The 24,647-nt window shown below is 26.0% G+C and overlaps 1 protein-coding gene across 4 annotated transcripts in view; it reads left to right on the forward strand.

Annotated features, from left to right (window-relative positions):
• Positions 1–4,404: 4,404 nt before the first annotated feature.
• Positions 4,405–24,647, forward strand: part of Camta (Calmodulin-binding transcription activator) — a 119,934-nt gene continuing 99,691 nt past the window's right edge. For all 4 annotated transcript variants that reach the window (XM_089216232.1, XM_089216231.1, XM_089216230.1 and 1 more), the window contains exons 1-3: positions 4,405–4,604; positions 13,388–13,532; positions 19,605–19,696. In XM_089216232.1, coding sequence (XP_089072358.1) covers positions 13,397–13,532; positions 19,605–19,696 — 228 coding nt within the window. In that variant the 5' untranslated portion in view covers positions 4,405–4,604; positions 13,388–13,396. The remainder of the gene's footprint in view (positions 4,605–13,387; positions 13,533–19,604; positions 19,697–24,647) is intronic.

Consider the following 24,647-nt stretch of genomic DNA (forward strand, 5'->3'; position numbering starts at 1 on the left):
GCATAGAACAAGCCTCAATAATATGTGTAAGGTCTTCAAATTATGATGACCGTAACTTGAAAATATGTGAAGATTTTTAAGTTTTGTACCTGTAGCAGATGTAACTGGGAAATGTTTATCAAATGTTATTTTGAATTTCCTTGAACATTCTGGATTGACTGTGCGTATTTATTTGGACAAGGGTATGACGGGGCTAGTACTATGAGTGGTGAATTCCGTGGAGTTCAAGCGTATATCAGAGAAAAGTATCATTTAGCTCTCTACTCACACTGTGCTGCCCATAGTTTCAATTTGACAGTTAGTGCCGCATGTAGTATCTACCAAATTAGAAACTGCCTTGGTACAGTCCAATCTATTTACAACTTCTTTAATACACCAAAACGATAAATCGCACTTCATGATGCAATGCAAAATAATGACATTTTGTTACAAAAAAAGAAAAAGAAAATTTAAAAATACTGCGCAACAAGGTGGGTACAACAGCATAAAATGTATGCCATAAATCAATTGGAACCTATATAGATTTACAACCAGCTGTTATTGACGCCTTAGAAAAAACATTTCAAGTACCTGGACTGATTCAAAAACAACATCTGGATCTTTTTAATTCCAATCAGCAATAAAAACCTTAGAGTTTCTAGTATCAATTCACATTTTGCATTCAGTGCATGTGTCGTAGGCATATAGTCAAATCAGGCATTTTATTAAATGCCTAGGCATAAAGTCAAAGAATTTAATGTTTATGCAATTTCACTATTCGCATAGACATTTAGTTAAATGCCTATTTCATGCCAGACAAATAATAAAAAAAAAATTTTGTATTATTTTAAAAATTTAAATAAATTATTTTTTATCAGTTATTTATTTAAACGTAATAGACGTACTAAACTAAATTATTGTACGATTCAATTGCATGTTCTGCATCTTTTTCCATAATACCATATTTTTGTCGTTATAATCGATAAGATTAGGTATAATTTGTCCCACGGTACTCAATATAGATAAGGTTATCATACAACCTAGTACCTACGTTAATTTTCCAAGGTAAAAACCAATGGAACTTTTATTTTTATTTAATAAAAATATATAGTAGGTACTCACTACTCGTACTATACAATATACTGACTATAATATAGGCTATACAATATACTCGTACTATCATTTATGTCTATCACATCTAATTATTTATTACCTGAATATATTTATGATTTCATTTTTAAAACAATACTAAATAATAATTAACACAAAATTAAATATACTATTTTATAAACCTAAGTGTTTTTAATATTAATAAATAATATACAGCTTTTTTCATATATAAAATAGCAATAAATAACTGATAGAAAATATATTTAAATTTTTAAAATAATACAAAATGTTTTTTTTTTATTATTTGCCCGGCATGAAATAGGCACTTAGTCAAATGGCTAGTCGGATAGTGAAATCGCATAAACATTAAATTCTTTGACTATATGCCTGGGCATTTAATAAAATGCCTGATTTCACTATATGCCTACGACACATGCATGCATTGGCTTTATCTTTGAGAAGAGTTTTACAAACAGAAAATTAAGATTTGGTCGAGGCTGTTAAGTTAACAGATGCAGCAAAACACGGACTTAAGCAAAGAAGACAATATTCTACAGATAATTTCAACAAAATTTTTGTGATTGTAGAAGATATTTGTAAGAAGGAGTAGCACCGTTTTCGGCCAGTTCACTTTTCGGCGATTCTAAAATGTTCCTTTTCGGCCAGCACACTATTTTGGTCACCAATGAAATATTATTTTATGAGAGAGGAGAACTAATAAAATGTATTGAACGTATGTGTTATAGCCATATAAGGTCTATGGTTATAACTATAAAAAAAATTAAAAATCCAAATAATTTTATACTTGTTGCGTAAATGAATAATATAACTTTTATTTTGTATACTTTTTAACTTAATTCAATATAATATTATAAATTAATAATTGATAATTATTGACGCATAATCGTATACAATAATTTTAGATGTCTTATTATTATTATTATTATTATTAGTTTTATCTTTATTATATTGTATTATAGGTATTTTATTCTTGTCGATATCTAGTCGATCGATATCATTGTTCAATTATATTTCAATGTGTTTATATCGTGTACATATATGTATCTTTGCGTCTGCTGCCGTATAAATCAATAAAGTACTTAGACATGCAAAATAATTGGATCTTATTGATATATAATCAATATATTAATTTTTTTTCATATATATTATTAATTTATACAGTCTATTAAAAAAGTAGTGTTTTGGTAGTTTAAAAAAAAATGAAACGTGAAAATAATATTTCATTGGTGACCAAAATAGTGTGCTGGCCGAAAACGGTAATTTCAGAATGGCCGAAAAGTGTCCCGCCCGTAAGAAGTACAATATACCTGTGACAAAACCAAGACTTGCATCACGTCAAACTAACCATTCTAATATTATAACAGACTCCGTAGCAGATTATTATAAAATTATCATTTACATACCATATCATGATTTATTTATCACTCGTTTTCAGGATCAAACATCGAGATATTTTGTCCAACTTCTCATGTCTTTTTTTATTGAAACTAAATTTTTTTAAAGTTGCTTATAAAACGTTGTTTTAAACCTACAGTTCAATTTTACATGACGATTCCCTAGAAATTTGGATAAGGGGGGTAGAAATTTGGTGACGACGACTAGTCGATAAAAATATTGGAAACGCCTTTGATGCTTTCGATATTTGTAATGCAGATGCATTTCCAAATGTTCATAAAATGTTACGTGTAATATCAGATTCACTTGTAAATACAAAGACTAATGAAAGGTCATTTTAAACATTACGTCGGTTGAAAACTTAACTACGATCAACAATGGGTGAAGATCGCTTAAATGGACTGACTTCATAGAATTTACATCGTGATATAAACGTGGACATAAATCAAGCACTGAATCAATTCTTTTCTGTGTCTCGTCGTATAAATTTATTTAAAAAATGATTTGTATTTTACAATATTATTAAAAAACACTTTTAATATAGGTACATACAAATAATAAGTATATATAATATATATATGTTATAATTCCCACAAAAAGATTCAGCCAAATACTTGGGTATGCACCTTGATTCTCGCCTTAATTGGAAACATCATGTCCGACAGAAAAAAATGCAAATAAAAGAAAAAATGCGCAAGCTATACTGGCTAGTCGCGGTAGACATTCCACACTAGACCTGGTAAACAAACGGCTTCTATATGTAGCTATTATCAAACCGATCTAGACTTATGGCATACAACTGTGGGGCTGTGCCAGCAAATCCAACATCGAAGTCATTCAACGCTGTCAGAATATTTCCCTTCGTACCATTGTCGCAGCATACCGGTTCGACAGGAATGAAATCATCCATCGAGACTTGAATATACCATCCATAGAGGACGAAATTAAAAATGTTGCCAACAAACATGTGAAAAAACTTGAGTTGCACACTTGCACCCAAATGCAACTGCTAAACAACTTCTTCACAACTCGCAACACATTAGGCGCCTCAAACGCCTGAAGCCATACGACTTAGTTTAATTAACTTAGGCTAAGAAAATGGGCTATCTCATTGGAGGTACAACCCCAAACATGTTCTTGTATAATATATATGTATATATAAGTAATTATTATTATTGTATAATACTACTTATGTATTAATATTGTTATACTGTATTCACCCACAATGTATTATATTTATAAAGACTTTTGGTCGTTTAAATAAAGATGCCATAGGCAGTTAAAAAAAAAAAAAAATGTTAAAATAATATTTGCTAATTAATAATGTATCTATTTTATAAATTTTTTTTTCAAAACACCTCTCCCCGGCTTCCCCCCCCCACCACCACCATTACGAAATCCTGTGCACGTGCCTAAAACCTGTAGTTTTAAAGAAAATATCAATTTTTATTTTCGTGAAAAAGGCCACACTACATTTGCGCCTGTAGGCAATTTGTCAACTCAAATGAAACAATTTTTAAGAAAGTAGAAATGATTTATTTTTACATGTATGTTTGTTCCTATGCCTAAAAACCTCTAAAAAAATGTATGAATTTTGTATATGTTTTACACACATACACACACACACAACACAAGCAAAGATACTCGATACACCTTTTGCGGTGTGTCTGTTATAAAAATGATATACACCGAAGAGATTCTTTACGGCACCGCCGGGTGTGCTTAAGAGTTGTAGTTGTGCGTGCGCGGGCGACCGTGTCAGGGGCGTGCGGGCGCGACCGCCACCACCGCCACAGCGCCGCCGTCGCCGCCAAATCTACCACCGCCGCCACCGCCGTCGACAGAGACCGACCGATGAGAACCGTTTTATGCCAAAGGCTACTCAGTGTGTCGACCGCACGCCAGTCGGTCACGCTGCGCCGTCCGACAAACTCGTGTGTCGCAATGCTTTTCCGTCGTTTTAATTTGATTGGCCGTCTTTTTGGAAATTGATTTTTTTCCACCGATCTCGCAATGTATTTTTGATAGAAGAAACGCAGCTATAATACGACGGTGGGCTCACGTGAAATAATCTAGACGACTGTCATTTTTTACTGACGGTACGTATATAGTTAGATATTTATTGTATTTTTTGAAAACATTGAAATAGATATTATTTTAGAACAATAATGGAATACATAAAAAAGAATAAGTTTTCTTACCTTAAATGTGTGCTCCTTAAATGTAATATATTATTATTATATTCATAACTGGTAATACTTAATCTAATGCTCTACGAACTGTATACAATTGTATGTGATAATGAATATTGAAATGTTATATTATTAATTGTAGCCGAGAAACGAGAAATTTAATATCGTATGCAATTTCAAGATGAATTAAATAATTCGCAATATTTTTTATTATTTAATTTTTGTGAAACGCAGTGCTAACAGCGTGTCGTAATAATGCTCGTATAGTTGGGAATTGAAATAAAATGAAATAACAGCTTTTATTATTCATTAATTATTATTTTTATTTATTCGTTAGTATTTCTAATACCAAGTATTATAAATGTATAACATAAATATACATATATGGTATTGTATGATACTAAACTTTTAACTTGAATGATTTGTACGAGTATAATGTATGCTTTTGGACTAGGTTTTTCGGTAAGTTATCTACCATTTATCAAAACGGTGTATTGTATTTTTATCGTATAGGTATGCCTAGAACATTCATCAAATAAAATTAAACATGGTTTATAGAGTATTAATTATTAAATAATATTCGTTTCATTTATAAATCTTTTCGTATTTCAAATAATTTATTTAGGTACATACATGAAACAACTTTTAAACAAACATATAAATAGACACCCACGTAAAAGTTTATACCCGTGTGAATTATGATCAAAATAGCGTTTCATAGTGAAATTATATGAAAAAAGACTAATGATTATGTGCATAATAATTGATTAAAAAATTCTCGGATTTAGGAAGTAGGTACTTCTATATAATACATATTATACATATATATATATATAGATAATACCTAATACATTAACTTAAATATTATATATATGTTTATATAAACATTTTATATTATTTTTATCTTTCCTTCAATATCGATTCTATAATTATTATTAATAAAAATAATTTGTAATCCAGCATTACAAACAGACAATGAGTTATTATAATCAATCAATAAGTAAAAATATTTTAGTGTAGATTAATTAAAAATTAAATATTTTCAAATATCCTATGGATTTAAAGATTTTTTAGATAATACAACTCCTCTGCGTATTATCTCTGCAAGTACCTATCGACTACAAGGTTATATTTATATACTTATTTAAAACATCTAACGCGTGCGTATTACTTTTGAAAATGTTGTTTAACAAGGTTGTTTAGGTAAACTATTTTTAAGTTCTTTTTAATCGAATATCAGTATAAATTATGACAAAATAAGATTTTATGTTTTATGTATTTTTACTAAAATATTGAATTAAATCTTCATTTTTTAACTAAAAATACAAGCAAATATTTGAAATATTGTATTAACGTAAGTACCTATAGGTATCTACTAACAATTCTATGTAAGTTGTAAATGTAAGAAATTATTACCTAAATACTATGCACATGGTATCATATAATATTATCACAATTACGTAATTAATTATATAAATAATTTTTGTCATTATCTTACCACTGGAAAAAAAGGAATACCTAATATTTAACTTATTAAGTTCATGATATACGATAAAGTTATGTATTATAAATAAAGGTTTATTTATTCTAAATAATATGAATCACGCGGGTAAGCAAAGAAAAACATTGAAAATCTCACAAAAACATACATATTCTTTGACTTACTTTGTTTGTTGAAATTGGTATTCAATTATTCAAAATCGAAAATATTCATCATTCTATATACATATTCACGTTCTCCAAGGATGTTCAACACTATTTTCTCTTATAAATTATAATTTATTTATTTAAACATTGATTTATGGAACTTTAAAGTATATTTTTTCTATGGAAAATAGGAAAATAGTTTAAGTTTTTTATGTTTTACCGCTTCAACAAAAAGAATCCAAATTCAAAATTCTATTTTGTAAAATTATTTTTAGAGAGATAACTGTTTTAAAAATTTGATTGTATCCGAATGTATCATAATCAAAATTTGAAACATTAGTTTCTAAATTAGGTAAAATTATATGTTAAGTGGAAGCTATACAACCATTTGTTGTCTTCGTCTTACAAGTGCATAACATAACAAATTAACGTTCAGCAGATCACGTTTAGCTCCGTTAGTTTAAAAATCATCAGAATGAATCGACTTATTATGAAACTTGATGTTAAAAATATTATCTATCTTTGTATATGGGTTTTTTTTACGATAGTTCAATTTTGTAGTAAATATTATGCGTATATAAAAAATGTGTAAATTAAAAATGCTCATAAAGTCATAACTCACTTAAAAACTAAGTTAGGTATTGTAAAAAACCACTTATACAACAAAGATAATGTTTTTACCATCAAGTTTCATAATAGGTCAATTTACTCAAATTTTTAAATAAACAGAACTAAACATGATCTGCTATGTGTAAATTTGGTTGTTATACACTTACAAGACGGAGACGACAAAAAATATGTGTGTAGCGTCCTCTTAAGGATAATAGTCCTTAAGAATAGAAAATATAATATGTTACATCGGATCAAGAATTTGTTGTATAAAAATAATATTGAGAATTAAAATTTTCAAGTCACCATAGCCCCATATCTTTCATTATCATATATTTGGTGGCTTGGTGCTCTAAATCATATCTTTCATAAATAGACTTATAATGTTTAGTACACCAAGTAAAAAGTATCTCAAAACTACTAGTTTAAATTTCGAATTAGAAACATAGAAATGTTCAAAAGAATCATGATTTTATTTGAAAAAAATTAAACATTGATATCGTTACATGTAGCACACTCCTTTAATAGTTTAAAAAGTATATTTGTTTTAAATATAGATTGAGGTATACAATTTAACTGATAACTGTGACAACTTAAGTTGTAATACACATTGCTGGACTGTCATTTACATCGATACTATAGTATTAGACATTAGCTAATGAAGTAGGTACCTACCTAATATAGTTATAAATTTGACTGCAAACACTTTGACTGCCAGTGGTCACACGACATATCATCATCGTACGCCAAGTATATTTTTCTGTGTTATTCCAAGATTGTATATTATAGTTATGGTACCTATGTATTTTAAAATAATTTATAAGTATAAAAAAATTTAAAAATATATTTAGTACATCAAACAATTTGTAATGATTTCCACTACACCACGACACTTTTTTTTTGATGCATTATTGTAATGCCATGGATAATTCGATAAAATAAAATCATATTCAGTTATGGCCGCCGGCGGTCATGTAGCATAGTAGTAATGATCAACTGTGGCCGACGGCGTTCGCAAAAGTATACAATTTTAAAATAACAAATTACCACCGTCTGCCACATAGCAGGCAAAGTGTTAAGTAACAATTTTATTTTTTTATTAACATAGACACAATATAGTAATATATGTGACTATAAGAATATAAAAGGTGGCAAGGCAGAAAATTTCATATGGTTGAAAAAAAAAATTCAGACTTTTACCAATACTGTTCATGATTATACTATCCTAAAATTTATCAAAGCTCATTTGTAAAAGTCCAAAATACAAAAATAAATTATTGAGGTTTGACCAAACTTTTTCGTGTTTCTTAGGTGTTACCGACATCAGTTTTTGTCAAACCAAAAAATTACTGGTAAATAGTATTCGTACTATTATTTATATAAAATAATTACTATATAATGTTGATTTGGTGTACCAATTTTGAAGTACGAGTACATGTAATAGAATATGCATGTTTTTATGCAGTTTTCGATATTTTTTTTAATGTACTTGATTACATTCGTGGTTCACGTTAATCAAAATAAAAAAAATATCTTTATATACGGTTATATATAATAGGTACCTACCTATACTTATGATAATTAATATCAGTATCAAGTATATTATTTTTTTAAATGGATGTAGATAATAATTGAATGAAAATAATGTTTTGGAAAAAAAAATATGGATATTATAAATGAATTTAAATATGAAACTGTGAAATTAAAAATGTTTTTTTCAATAGTTAAATCGTTTCAACTGTGATTAAAAATATTATTGATTAGGTTGTTGTGAAATTATTTTTTAAATTACATAATACCTATAGAATATAAATAGTAAATAGGTACCTACATATTTGTATTTAAAAAAAATTGTTGTAAAAAAAATGCAAGTGAACATCATGCTTGATGAAACACCCTCCACAAATAGTTGATTAAATTCATTCTTCTTAAACTGAATTATCTATTTTATACTACTATTAATCAATAAACTATTGTCAATTATTAACTTTACGATGTTTCTCTTGGCAGCGATGTAGCATATCGATTGTTCTTTTTAATTATTTAAGTTTGAATTTATTTTATTGTCTTTGGACATTTTATTTTCGACAAAGTACCTACATGAAACATGAACCATAAATCAACCTCATTATGTACTATAAAAATTATATGGCTTATTAAATGTTTATGATTGAAATAATGATATATATAATAATAATTGATATATATATAATAATAATTAATATGCTTCTATATCCAAATGTATTACAATGGTCAATGATTAAAAATATTTGTATGAGATCAACTAATTAGTTGTCATATTAAAGTACATATTCTATGTAAAAATGTTAATTACTTAAATAATTGACAGATAATCGTTAAAAGTGATGGTAATTTGTAAGTATAGATCCCAAAATCAATAATATCATAAGCTACCTTTATTTTTCTGAAAAAAAAGAATGAAAAACATAGGTAACTACTCCAATGAATATTTCTGTGTAAATGTAAAATGATTTAACTATTTTCGTTAAAAATATTTTAATAAAATAAAAAATCCATTAAAAATATATAGATTACTTTTAAATTAAAATAATATGCAGTCATAAAATATATACTTTGGTGAAGCCAAACTAAAAATATGTTAGTGGAGCATAAATTAATCACAATAAAATAAATTATTATTTTCTTTGATTACTTATAAGTTATAAATTACCATTAAAAAGCTGAATAAAAATTATTTTGATAAATGCATGTAGAAAAATATACTAAAATATTTGAGAAAAACAATTAAAAATATTTTATTATTAAAAAACCTGACTAAATGAGGTTAGCGTGGAAGACCTGTAACGTTACAAAACTGAAAAATCGATTTTATGAAGGAAAAAACAACAAAGCTTTGATAATTGCATTTCAATATACAGAAACTACGTTGACAGTTCTTTTAGTACCTAATAAACTTGAACAATCTAGACTTTAAAGAATTTCTGAGTTTTATTAAATCTAATTTCCATGCAAGAAATGTATACGAATACATAATACAAAAATTATTTCAACGATGTATTTATAGATTTTTCTAAGTATTTGAATAACAGACGTATCGTATAATTATATTTACAAATATTTAGAACACATGGGATAATGTTTTTATAAATATTAATATGATTTGAAAACTGAAATAAAATAAAGAAATTATTATTGCACAAAAACATTTAGTTTAATCTTCAGCAATGTAATTTTCTTCAGAATATTAACTGTATAGATATTTCAGATTTAAGAGTTACTTTAATTGATGGAATTTAATCAAACTCTGAATTCAAGAATAATGCTATAATAATTAATAAGTATATAATATAAAGTTACGCATTAAATACTTTACTGTTCAGTGTCACAGTACCTATGTTGATATTCTCATTTTAAAGCGTAGTAATGTTAACTATATGAATATTTTGTAGCAGGGTCACTATTTGTGGTATAGTAAGGTATTAATGGTCCTACTTTGTCCGCATTATACCAATATAGTCCGCCTTGATTTTATACTGAATCCAGTACAACCAGAACTTAAAATTTACATACTTATATAATAAAATAATAATAAATTTATTATTAGGTATTTTTAATATATTATAAGTAATTATAATTTTAAAATTACACATTTCTTCATGGATATGGTCCATATACGTAAAGGCAAACAAATTCGCATAATCAAGTTAACATTTTTAAGTATAATAGAAGAAAATAACGAGTTCATGACCAAAATTAATGATTATAATTTTATATAAATTTCATATAACATACTATACTTGTATAATTAGTTTTAAATTTTTTAAAGCTAAAGAAGCTTCCATTAAGTGTAGTAGTGTACGCATGATTTTTCAGTGGGGGAGGGCTTGAAAATAAATAATTACCAACTGTCAACACCCGTTAAATTCATAACCTATGTATTATGTGTACTATGTTGAATATTGTTATATATTGTATGTATTGAACTTTCTTTAACATTATAAACGATGGTAGCCGGAGTAATGCGAAAGCAGTCCTCGTACCATGAAAAAAAAAGGTTTAACAGGTTAACTCGGGCATCAGAATAACGATGCTCGGATAGACGGATAGTGTTGCTAACATCATTTCAATTGTTATCATAGATTATAGATTTATATGGACTGCATAGCATGGCTAAATATAGCATCTTTAATAATGACTACTAACTATGTATAAAAATATTATCTATGAACCTTAGGAGTTTAGCCAGTTTAGGACAATATGGTTTGCACTGTTTGCAATAAATAGATAAACACACGATTTAAGAAACTATATTAACTCGAGTTAAATATAAAAACAATAATATGAGCAATGGAAGGTGCTTTATCCCGTAAGCCCCCCCCCCCCACTGTGGATGCCTTTGATTAAGTGTAATACATGGGAACTACCATGTTAGTTTCAGTTTCTTTACTATGTTACACAATAATTCGAAAAAAAATTATAACAATTATTATCATGCACTATCACCTATGATACTTATTTCATGTAGGAACATGCACAGATTCATTTTTGTTAACCCATTCTTCTTGAAATATGTACATTAAAATTTCTACCTTAATAATAGTAATGATTGTAAACGGTATATATAATATTTTGTGTCCTCACTAAAATAGCTTTTTAATAATTTTCAACAGTGATGTTCGGTGGAATATTATGTGTATATATAATATAAAGGGGAACACAGATAATGATTTATTTACATTGGTTGCTTATAGTTGTTAGTAGTTAGATACAATACAATTAATACATTTGTGTAAATGGTGAATATTGTGCAATTGGTTAGGTATTATATATTACACACACACATACATATATTCATATGTGTGACATTTAAATGTATTCTTCTTAAATTTATATGTAACTAAGCTAGGTACCTATTCAAATATAGATTTTTTAATAATTGATTTGTTATTATTTATTCAACAAATGCATGTATACCTACCTATGTATTATATACTTTCAATATAACATTATGAATGTATGAGGGGTATTCACAAAAGAATATTCATGTAAGCTACGGAGACACAATGTCGACCACAAAACATTTTGGCCAAGACAAAGACGAGACGTGCCAAGTAAATTCAATGTTTATAGCAAAATATCTGTACGAAAGAAATACATTTTCACTTTATGTTTGGTATACAATGTACTATATACATATTATACATGTGTGAATAAGTATGCAAATATTGTAAACGATATATCATAGTATTATACCACTAATGTACACTATACCTACTGTTGCTAGTATAGTGTTGTCAATTTGTTTAAAATACAATTTATAAATTGCTCTGCACGGAAATTTATTATTTGACCAACAGTTTGATAAAAATATCAAATTTAATGATTTATGTTGTGTTTTGTTGAATAATATATACTCTAGATACATGAGAAACATATGTGGCACATGATTTATCAATAAAATAAAATAATGATTTTTAACACAATACATATAGCACATAGATGTTTAGTTAATATTTGCCATTTGGACACTATATTATCAAAATGCTTTGATGCCTATTAAAATAAAACCAAAACTCCTAATCAGAATTTACTACAGGTGATTTAAATAACTATACGATTATTCGAATGCATAATACAACAAAAGATTAATTAATCAATTAATTATAATAGTCAATATTTCACTATATTGAATTATGAGTAAGATTATAATGGTGGAGATTCAAACAAAAATAGTTAAAGAGGGATTATAATACTTTTTTCTATAGATGCTTTCAAATCTGTGCAGAAAAAATGGAAATTGGAGGACTGATAAATTAATTAAAATTTAAATTAAATTGTAAAAAAGGATAAGAGAAGCATACTATGTGCGGATTTCGTTCGTTTGTAGCTTCTGCGTATTATTCGCGTTTAGTTTAAGAATCAGAAATATAGGCTAATTGGACTTTTGCAACAGGTTTTTTGAGAGTGACTTGAATTCTGGTAATCCTTTGAAGTTGGTAGCCTGGTAATAATTGGTGCATTCAGTGCCGGATAGACAAGGTATCGGCCCACCGAGTTTTAGTTTTTTAACCGGCCCTAAAAGGGATCTTTTCAAATAAAAATGTATAAATTGATCTAGATTTGACGTAGCGCACAGAGTTATATTAATGTATTTAAATTTGTGTTATGAAATAATTTCCCAAACACTTACGATTGACATTTTTTTTGAGCGGCCCAGGCCCACCAAGATTTTCTCGATAGCTCGCCTAACCAATCCGGCCCTGGGTGCATTGAGCACATTTGGTGGTAGGTACTATTACGAAAAATAGTGAAAATTCGTGTCATAATATATACCTATACTTAATAATAAAACACTTATTTGGTCTCATTTAATTGTAAATTAATATCCACAATGTACGTTTATTATTCATAAGAACACGTTTTCGATATTATAATTTTATTTTTATTTGCAGGTAAAAAAAATGTCCAGTCATCATGAAACGTTCACTGCCGAATATTGCACAGGTGAAACGGTCACACTGTACAGTCAACAACACCACACGAGAATACATCTGCAAACGCATGCCCACGCTAACAATCACATTCCATTAAATCAAAGTAAAATATTCATTTTTTTTTAATACAAAAATTCTAAGAGTGTATCATAAGAGTATTTAAGAAATACACAACAAAATAGTCAGTCTTGCATAATCACGGGATAAAATTCAATAATCTTTCAAACAAAAATGCATACTGATTTGAAACATATTTCATATTGCACTTGTATAGATTTTTTTTCTAGACATTTATGTATTATAAAGAACTTAAATATATTTTAAATTTAAATCCATAAGCTATTGTCATTCTAGTAATAATAAACATTATTAGGTTTACATTTTAATTTAAATTAAAAATGCATATGAAATAACAGATAGCTATATTTAAAAGTATTTATAATCAAATGAAATCGTAATTAAAATCTATAATGCAATTTAAATTTCTTTGGAAGTAGTGAGGTGTACATAGTTTTTAGATTCGTTTATGGTGCAAAATTAAAAAAAATGTGAATAATAAAACATATTAAGCCCCTTCGGGGTTAACATTAAAAATATAATCGACCATGATGTTATTTACAAATGCAATTCGTAAACTGTCAAATACAGACCATGATTTAGATATCTGGCTTATTTTTCACACTGCGATTTATTAACCGACATTGCAATTTAGATAAAAATCAGATATATATTGGTAACACCCTTATAAATATTGTCATGGAAAATGTGTACAAATTTAATGAAAAATGGGTATTCGAAACTGCATCGATCGTTCTGTGTTATTATGACAAACATTAGATGTACTTAGAAGAAAAATGTTTCTATTTTTTTTTTTAAGGGGAGGGAGGGGTGGTGTTGGATACAAAGTATGAAAAAATACGTAGGTATAATTTTGTTTAAAATATTAAGCCTTTATGGCTATGTTTATTGATGTGCTATGTGCATAGATTTTAATGTTCTATATATTGAGGTAAAAAAATGCAAAAACTAATATGTAACTAATTATAATTATTATTATGAAAATCATATTAAAAAACAAACATCATAACCTAACGTGTATTTACTATACTGTTATATAAAAATGATTAAATAAATATCTAAATTTATATTGTAATTAATAATATAAAAAAGCTTATTATGTCAAAGGTATTTATTAGCAAATATAAGTATTAAGTAACTCTCTACAAGATTAGTAATTTTACTGACGTGATTAATTTGGATACTTTTATGTAAAATATTTAAATATATAAGACAATAAGTACGTAAAATAGGATTTTTTTAAATTAAATACAATTTAAACTACTGTTTTTATATCTAAAAATATTACATTCATATTTTATGTTTGGGTTGATATTATTTAGAAATAATAAGTAATAATTATAATATTATATTGGTTTATATTGTATGCATACATTTTGATTTGATACTAAATTTGATAATGATAACTTTTAATTTAAAGTCTGAAACAAAGAAGTGTTATAGATTCTGAGTGGAACAAGGAATGTATTGATTTTACCATGATGAGTGTGTTTTTTTTTTATGTGTCTATCATCACGTTTTGGAGCAATAAAAATACTTCAATTTTCGACTTTAGTACCTTGTTAGATCAGAAAGTGAATCTAGATAGTACTTTGAGGGTCAAAAGTAAAAAATTATATTTTCTATTTTCTAAATAATCGGAATAAACAAACTAAAAATTAAGGGAAAAACGGAAAACTTTACACACAATCAGTTTTCGACAAAATCTATTTTGGTTTTTGATGTAACTTTAAAAAAAAATGATCATAGATATATGAAATTTTTACCAAATGTTTATATAAGTTTATTCTACCCATCGTTTAATTTTCAAAAAATGTCGAATTAAGTTGAACTATTTATAGTCATATGCAATTTTTGATCATTATTAGTTTTTTTTTAAATTAATAACGATAAAAATTTATTTGTTAGTTAGAAAAGCTTGACAATCTAATACAAGGTTCCTAACATACTGTTACACTAGCAGTTGAAAAATAAAAGAAATTCATAGTCACATTTTTATAAACATTAAAAGTTTGAATTTTGACAAAATTCGCAAAATATTTTAAGCTAGAAATTCATAAAAATTTTCTATTTGAATCTAAGATTTGAAAATTTAATTCAAGATTCTTTATAAGTTTATCTACCTTTATCAAAAAAAAAAAAAAAAAATGTCCACCGGAAAGTCAAATATTTTAATAAATATTAATAATAAGTAATAACAATCTATAATATTTCCTAGACCAATAAACTTTCTCCGCTCAGACTCGTTTTTCGTATACAATTATATAATATTATTGTATTCAAATTTAATTCCATCGATTACAATAACTAACTTGTAACCAACTGTACAGCAGAGCAATATCCACTTTCTCGCTTTTTAAATATTTTTTTTAAATTAAAATCCATCGTTTACAATATTATGATTTATTTTTTTTAGATTTATTAAGATGACGTTATACCTGCATGTATTTAAAATATTCTGACACCTGACTAACACATAGCGCATTTAATGTCCAGAAGAATCTGTTTTATTCCATTGTTTTAAATATTATTATATTTTGCCATATAATTAAATTTAAATGCAGGAATATTATTTAGGGTACCCTTCAAGGTTTTTTGCGTTTTGAGTTTGAAGCACGTTATATTATAGCATTTTAAAATTGTAAATATTAAGACAGAAAAAACACTTAGAATAAAAATTATCTTGAATTATTCTAACTTTTAAATTCAACTCAAATACTCGGACTAGTTTATTTTTTTTTTATAGGCAACAAACAAACGCTAGGTACCAAATTAATTGTTTTTGGTTTTTATACTTATTTTTCCACAAAATAATATATAGGAAGACTATAAAATAATAGTCATTAATCATTATATTACTAGGTTGACAAAAATAAAAAAGGCTCCTACATTTTGTTTAAATTAGGAAGGCATAGGGCGTTGAAACGAATTTGAAGGGAGCATATTTGGTGATCGTCATCTTGTAGAATTTGCCAGGCACCACTACCTACCACCACTGATAAGACGCCGTATTAGCGTATTATGCTGAATTTGTTTTACTAACGTATGCCAAAATATTCGTCATGTAGCTCCAATTTAGTTAATATAATAAATGTACACTATAGATAGTGAATCAACCTATAATCAAACTTAAATTTAAGTACGTTATCTGTGTTATCTCAATTGTATTTTTATGATATTTAATTTTCAATTAAATTATAGGAATTTTAAAATATCAATATTTTACATACTCATAACCCTCTTAAATATTAAAATATTGTATAACCTACCAACGAGAGAACCCCGATATGTCATTCAGTTCAAGATTGATAATAGTTCCGTACATTCTAATATTTAAGTTTAAAACACAAAATTATAGCTGTTGGACATACATTTTGATATGCGTTAGTGAGACTGAGACAACGCATTTACGCGCACGATCTTCGTGGTCCTCTTAAATGGTAATTGCATATCATATTTGTACTAATTGTTTAACAGAAAGACTTGAAACGTAAATAACTTTTGTTCTAATCAATATTTACATAATTAATTTTTTTTTTTTGAATAGATACGTACACTACAAGTATGTAAGTCATAATATTTTTTATTATTTTCTTTTAGATAAATTCAAAACAGTAAATTTTCATATTTAAAAAAAATTATAAAGTTAAAAGCATTTAAGTCAAATAGTTTATTTTTATAGTTGTTAGTTAATTTTTTCAAAATATTATTTTTGGTAATTTTAAGGTATAATTAAATCTTAGATTATTTTTTCAAACATTCAACTTGTATATATATTTTTTATTTATCAAGTATTTCTGTTACAATCTGGTATATCTTATGAGTAATTGAATCGTTTTTAATCTGTTTGTCAAACATTTATTTAATATAATTGATAAAATCGTGTTGAAGGATTTAGTGTAACTATTTATTTTTACAACCTGAACTGTGAATTGGTTGATAACCAACTTTACAGTAACTTAATTCTCTAATAAAGTCTAGTTCAGTTTTTTGGTCTCACTATTTAAGATAATAATTCAAGGCACTACCATTTCATTACTATATTTTATTAGAATATTTATTTAAATGACATGAGCAGCACATTTTTGGTTTATCTAAAAATCACAGATATTATCACTCAATATTTTTTGTTTATATTCATAATTCTCATATGTTGCATAATATTTTTAATTTAATATTATGCTTGTTATACGGTTATCATTTCATCAATAATAATAATTCATCTACCTAAAAATATTTTATAAATTGTATGCTGCCGAGACTAAAGCTAACCTTTGCTAATAATAACAAATATTTTATGAAGTGTCATATTCTATAATATATATATTTAAATATCGAATTCGGAAACTTGAATTTATAATGTATATAACAATAGTGATATTTAAGTACAGTAGTTAATTTTATTTGTGTGTTATAACATTTTACACCTTTTGTGTTTTATTACACAGTTATAACTTTAATACTTTATTTAAAAAAATATGTTTCATGATGCATTTACTTTAAAAACACTCATGTTTAGTATTTTATTTTATTTTACATTTGCGTAGAGATTATGTAGTTATTGACTAAGACGTAAACATTTAAACTGATTAAACCAAAGTACAACATAATGAAAAAAAGAATAAAATAACTTCAAATATGTCCATACTGTGCGATATATATATATACAGGGTGATTCTTTTATCAAACAACACTCAATATTTAAAAAAGCATTGACTTTTTCAAAACATTTTTTTACATAGTTTCAAGTTGTTAAAAAACCAACGTTTTTATTAAAAAATTATATTTTTTAAATATTTTTATCCTTATCATTTTTTAAGTTTTTACTTTTTTGAATGACAACATATAGTTTTAATTTCATATTACAAAGCAGAATATTTTTCTAAGTATTTTGATTCATAAAAATCGAATTTAGGACGAGTAGTTTATGAATTATAAGTATTTAAAGTTTAGACAAGCGGAGTAGTGGACAAACATTTTGCTGGGTAACCCCTTACCACTCCACTCTGACAATCTAAACTTTAAATACTTATAATTCATAAACTACTAGCCCTAAATTCGATTTTTACGAATCAAAATACTTAGAAAAATATTCTACTTTGGAACATGAAAGTAAAACACTATTTTGTCATTCAAAAAAGTAAAAAACTTAAAAAATGAAAAGGATAAAAAATATTTTTAAATAAAAACTTTGATTTTTTAACAACTTGAAACCATGTAAAGAATATTTTGAAAAAGTCAATACTTTTTTAAATAATGATTGTTGTTTTATAAAAGAATCGCCTTGTATTATATATAAATTAGCTTACAAATCACTTAATTACCTACTAATTTCTAAACAATGCAATTCCTAAAATATTTAACTCAAAACTCATATAATTTTATACCTATTAAATTTGTATAGGTAACTCTATGTTTAATTATTAAAAATAAAAATTTATTTGTATAAAAATATAAAACTAAAACACAAAATAATTAAACTTGTTAAAAAAATTGATATTTGATGATATAATAGTATCATTTAAATAACCTATAACAAATTAATTATTTCATAATGAATATAATGGGTTAATGAGAATTGTGTTACATGTTATGGACTCCGCTATTTCTTAAGTAAATAACACTAAGACGGGATCAATTTTTTACCTATCCTTAGAAAATGAATTGTATATCAAGCTATATTCTGATATATTTAAAAGCTTAAAGTTTTAACTTTTAATCTTAATTTAAAATATGAAGTTAGATAAAATATTAATAAGTATTTTTCTTTAATTTGCATTACTAATCAGTTTTTATAAAAAAACTTATAAAGGGACTTACAATGAAGTGTTATCATAATTACTGTTGGAATTTTTCATTAGCTTATAATGTACATGTTTTTTTATTTTTTATAATAATAATATATTCATATAATTTTTTGAATTAGGTTTTATACATAATTTTGTTTATATAAATATTTTGATTTAAATATTTTCAAAATGTCATTAAATTGTAAATAGTAGTTATTTTGTATAATAAATTAATGTATTATACATTCATTAAACGATTATAAACATTAAGTATTTATCATACCATGAACGTTTAATTACATTTTCAGAAGGGGAACCAATTAAATTGCCAGATAACTTAGAGAGTTTGCCGCGTGCTGAGAATTTTCCTGTTCAAAGACATCGCTGGAACACTAACGAGGTATGTTACAATGAAGTTATTAATAAAATTATACATCGAGATATTCAAATTATACTTACAGTGCATAATACGTTAAAAAGTTCATAGATTAAGTTTTCTAACAAGCAATACTTTGTTATAGTTGTCATTCTATCAATAACGTTAACTTTAATAAAAAAATCATTATTAAGTTCTTGAATACTTTTCAATCATATTCAATTACTTATATCAGTTTTCGCTTGATTAGGTACAGCTATTTGAAAATTTGAAAGAATGTTAGAGCATTTTATGGTTTTTAAATTTATAGACTGATCAAATGTATAAAATTAATTTAAATCACCATAGTTTAAAAAAAAAAAAAAGATTCTAATATGTGAAGAACAACGAAGACATATTGCTCTCAGAGAGTTTATAATATATAGGATAGTATTATGTAACATACTAACCTATAATATTTAAGATAATTGCTGTATGTTAAGAGTTATCATAAAGAAAGTATCAGAAATTATTGGATATATCATTTTTATATATAAATATATATATTTTTTTGCTCAAACATAACTCCAATTTTATATTTATTAAATAACATTATTTAAAAATATTATATAAAAATCAATTTTTATGTTTACATTTTTCGTTATAAATTTTCAATTTTAGTTTAAAACTTTTTCATAAAAGGTAAATGATAATATGTTAATCCTATATAGAAAAATAATAATTTTTAGTAAACTTTGTCCACATGCGTTGATTAAAATGATATTCAAATAACAAATAAAAAGAAGTATAGTAATTTCTTATTCTTGTATAAAAGAAGTAAACCTGGTTAGCGGTTATGATATTAATAATTGGTTCATTAGACGCTTTTTATTCATCATCATGATTTTATGAACAACTTAATCGTATTTTTTTTTTTTCTAACTACTTCAACAAATTAAAAATGTATACCATTTATCGTGAAACATTTATAATTTAATGCAGATATGTTTTTGAATAATAATATTACAATTGCATACTTAATTTAGTATTAGCACGTAAAAATTCCGTGAATCATGGAATTTATTATTCAAATATACACATATTTTGTTAGTTTAATAAATATTATAAATCGCAGTTCTTTGAAAAATCATATATGCAATTTAAAATCCAATGATACATTTATATCAGTCAGTATTTGAAAAAAATATCTATAATGAAAATTCAAACACTGGTCGTATTTTAAATACTTGTACTGTACATATTAATTGTAATATAAGTAGAAAGTTTTACCATAAATTTATTTAAAATGTATATAGTGCCAATGCATTCAGTAGATTCATCGTGCTACGCTAATAATATTTAATTATTTATATTTCAATATTTAATTGGTCTGACATATTATTGATGGTAATAATTTATAACACTGATAGCCATCATTGATTGTGATTTAATGCAATTTTCAACTTTTCCATGGTGGTAACCTTTTGAACACAATAAACTTCTTCCCTTACTCAGATTGGTTTATTAAATAAAAAAGTTAAATAACATCACGTCAAGTATCTATTTTATTCATAATTCAAGCTCTAATTTATTATTTTTTTTATTAAAATATAATTTTGAAACTATTGCATCAACCTATTATTATATCCGCTAGCAGTAAGTGCTGCAATTTCATGTAGTTTATTGAGATTTTTGAACATCGAATTTAGCCATTTAGCGTACTTCAATATAAATTTACATATCGTACTAGTAGAGACCAGTTTGTTACGTATGTGAAATGTCAATTTAGATGTCATTGGGTACTGACTGTCCGATAGGATTTCACGAGAAGGGCGGCTTTTTCTCCCTACTCTACCCAATGTCAATTCGTCGGTTGAATATAAAACGACGAATTTATCGGATTTCATACTCTATTAGACTTATTCCTCCCTATCTCTACAAAATCACCCTATGACTCGGCTGACGTGCGTTCATAATATAATTCAATTCCATCGCTCAGCTGGAATCCTCTATTTCTTTCTCTAATGATTCCTTGTTCACATATCAGGGTAATGTGTTTACTGTATGTATATATGTATGTACTATGTATGTATGTATGTATGTCTATGGATGTTGACATTAAAGGAACTGTACGTATAGTATTTTAGTATACCTACGCGTGTGCCTCGTATTGAATTTACATTTTTTTTTTTTTGTATTCGGAATTGAACGTCAATATCAATCCAATGATATATGATCTAATGATCCAATGCTCCATACAAAGATGTTTTATAATTAATTATTAATTACAAGTTGAAGAGTTATCTACTTATTTTAAAATATTATTAGTTTGATTTTAAAATATATTATTTATGGTATTATAGTTAGGGAGTAACTATATCTTCAAATGCTCTTAGCGCGTTAAGTAATAGTTCCTGTTATAATATTTGAGCTTAATACGATTTCAGTAACATACAGTAACTGTTGTCCAGTGTAGACTTTTTATATTATGGTTAAATTATATCAGTGACGGTCAAATGATTTTGCCATGGCCAAAGAGAGTAATAATCAACCCGATTTTTAATATGCACTATTTTATCATATGTAATTTATTATATTATATTAGTACTGAAAGAGGGTTATGTGGATGATCTATCACTCTCATTTCCTTCTCGTTTGACAAATAATGACTTATATTATATTTATTATGAAATATCAAAATTGAAAATATACGTCAAAAGTAAGTTAGTTTTAAAATATGTGATTTTTTTCTGTCTAATTTTAGATTCTGAGCGGATCGAGGAATGTTTTCGTTTTACAATGATATTTATTTCTTTGTCTTTTTTACTCTGTAAACATATTTTCTCCCTCTAAACTTACTCAAAAGTATCAAATGTAGGTAGCATCTTTCCTGAAAGGTAATGTTTTTGAGCACATTTATGGTACTTTAGAAAGGTCATTTTTAGATTTTTGAAACGGTACTAAAAATAAAAAAGGTTTAATGAGAAAAAACGTACGATTTCACGATTTTATAATATTAAATAATTACGGACGACGATCTTTTACCAGAAATATTGCTTCAAATGAAAAATGACAAGAGATCTTTTTTATTGTATTTTGGAATTCGTTCCTTACGGTTTAGAGTTGGAAAATTTTAGCTATTTTTGAGCTACATATGTTAATTTTGAGAGTTTTTTTTTATTGTAATTCAGTTAAAAACATTCGTAAAAACTTGAAATTCAGGTTGTTTACTTATATTACTTAGACATGGTAAAATTTTAAAAACATTTGAGTGACTTATTTTTTTATAAATCTAAGATAATATAATATCATTGGATTCAAATTTAATTCCATCCGTTACAGTAACTAACTTGTAATCTACTGTACAGCAGAATGTCGATCCACGACTTACCCACTTTTTTATGAGATTATTATTAATATACTAAGTATATTATTATTATGTAGCTAAATATTTTATGACGATTTAGAAGACTTATATTTTATTTTACACTTTAGAAACAAAATTTTAGCAAGGATAACATGAGCCATTGTCGTAACCATTGTATTTTTTCATCAATAATAATATGGCCAACAGCAAGTATAATATATTCAGTTTTTCATGATTAATCTTGAAATCTTAAATGTTATTCCTACATACACTTCTGTAATTTAATAGTTTTTTTTTTAGTGTATAAAAGGAATTGAAAGAATATTTGCTAAGATTTGAGTGCAAGGACAATGTTGTTAATTAAAGTTTAAAACAATTGGGGAGTATATTATGCTGTATATAAATATTAATTTCATGAAAATACATAAATGTCATAAATTGCCATAATGGAAATTCTTCATCATCAAATAAATAATAATCAATGTTATTGTTTCGTAATTTATTTATTCGATTCTTGTCGATGTATACTATTATTATTATTATTAGAACTTAAGTAGGAATTCAAATATACTAAAAATTTCATAATATTAATTTTGTATTATAATTAATATATATTCTGGCAAAATTCTAATATACACCTTATAGATTAAACTGTAATTTCATCCTTAACACAGAATGCAAGGGTTCCATTCATTGATAAAATTGATAATACACGAAATGTACGCATTGTTTGGACGTATTCCTTCGTTGCAAATGCCAACAACAATTTATGGCCAACTCTAAATCGATATTATAAAAACTGAATATTTAAAATGAAATCAAAATCGCTAGAGGGATCGAAAGCCATGATGTAGCACCTATATGAAGAAATAAATTGTTTTTTCCCCAGCTGGAACCAGCATCCCTCTAAAACAATTGTAATAAAATAGTTTTATTTGCATTCCTCTCTTTCATCGTTACTCCTACCTCAACGTGTATACACTTGTTTTGTACATGAATAAATATACTTATATATTTATATATAATATATACACATATAATCAATTTTTTCTTGTTTCAATGAGTAATGCTTTACACACTGTCATCAGTTATTTTTTCACGGTTGAATTTATACCAAGCCTATTCACCCTCTCGGCAATTGATATTGGAAGCAATCATGTTACCAGAAAAACATGCCATTATAATACTATAATTATGCTCGCCTACTTTTTTTTTTCAGTTTTGACAATACTTTATACTGTCTCTACAGTGAACAGTGGTCCTGTATTTTTTTGTTCTATGCTTAGTTTTGAATTTCTCAGTTATTCCAAAAATATAAGTTTTATTACGTCATAAAATTTAATATTTATTAATATTTACCTAATCGCATTACAATAATATATTATAGTGTATTGTGTATTTTATAAATTATAAATAATTGCGAATTATTCACAATAACTCAATACATTTTTCCAGTGATTATACATTCAAATAAATTATTTTAGATATGTATTTAAAAAAATCAATTAAAAATTTATAATTTAATGAGAAATCAAAAATGTCAGAAAATAAATCTGAGTATTTCACTTAAATATGATTAATTCATGATGGACATAAATAGGTTTAACAAATAGGTTAAACAGTTTTATA

The sequence above is a fragment of the Diuraphis noxia genome, unplaced genomic scaffold, assembly GCF_037042655.1.
Source record: "Diuraphis noxia isolate RWA-SAM2 unplaced genomic scaffold, SU_Dnox_SAM2 contig0001, whole genome shotgun sequence".
NCBI classification, from domain to species: domain Eukaryota; kingdom Metazoa; phylum Arthropoda; class Insecta; order Hemiptera; family Aphididae; genus Diuraphis; species Diuraphis noxia.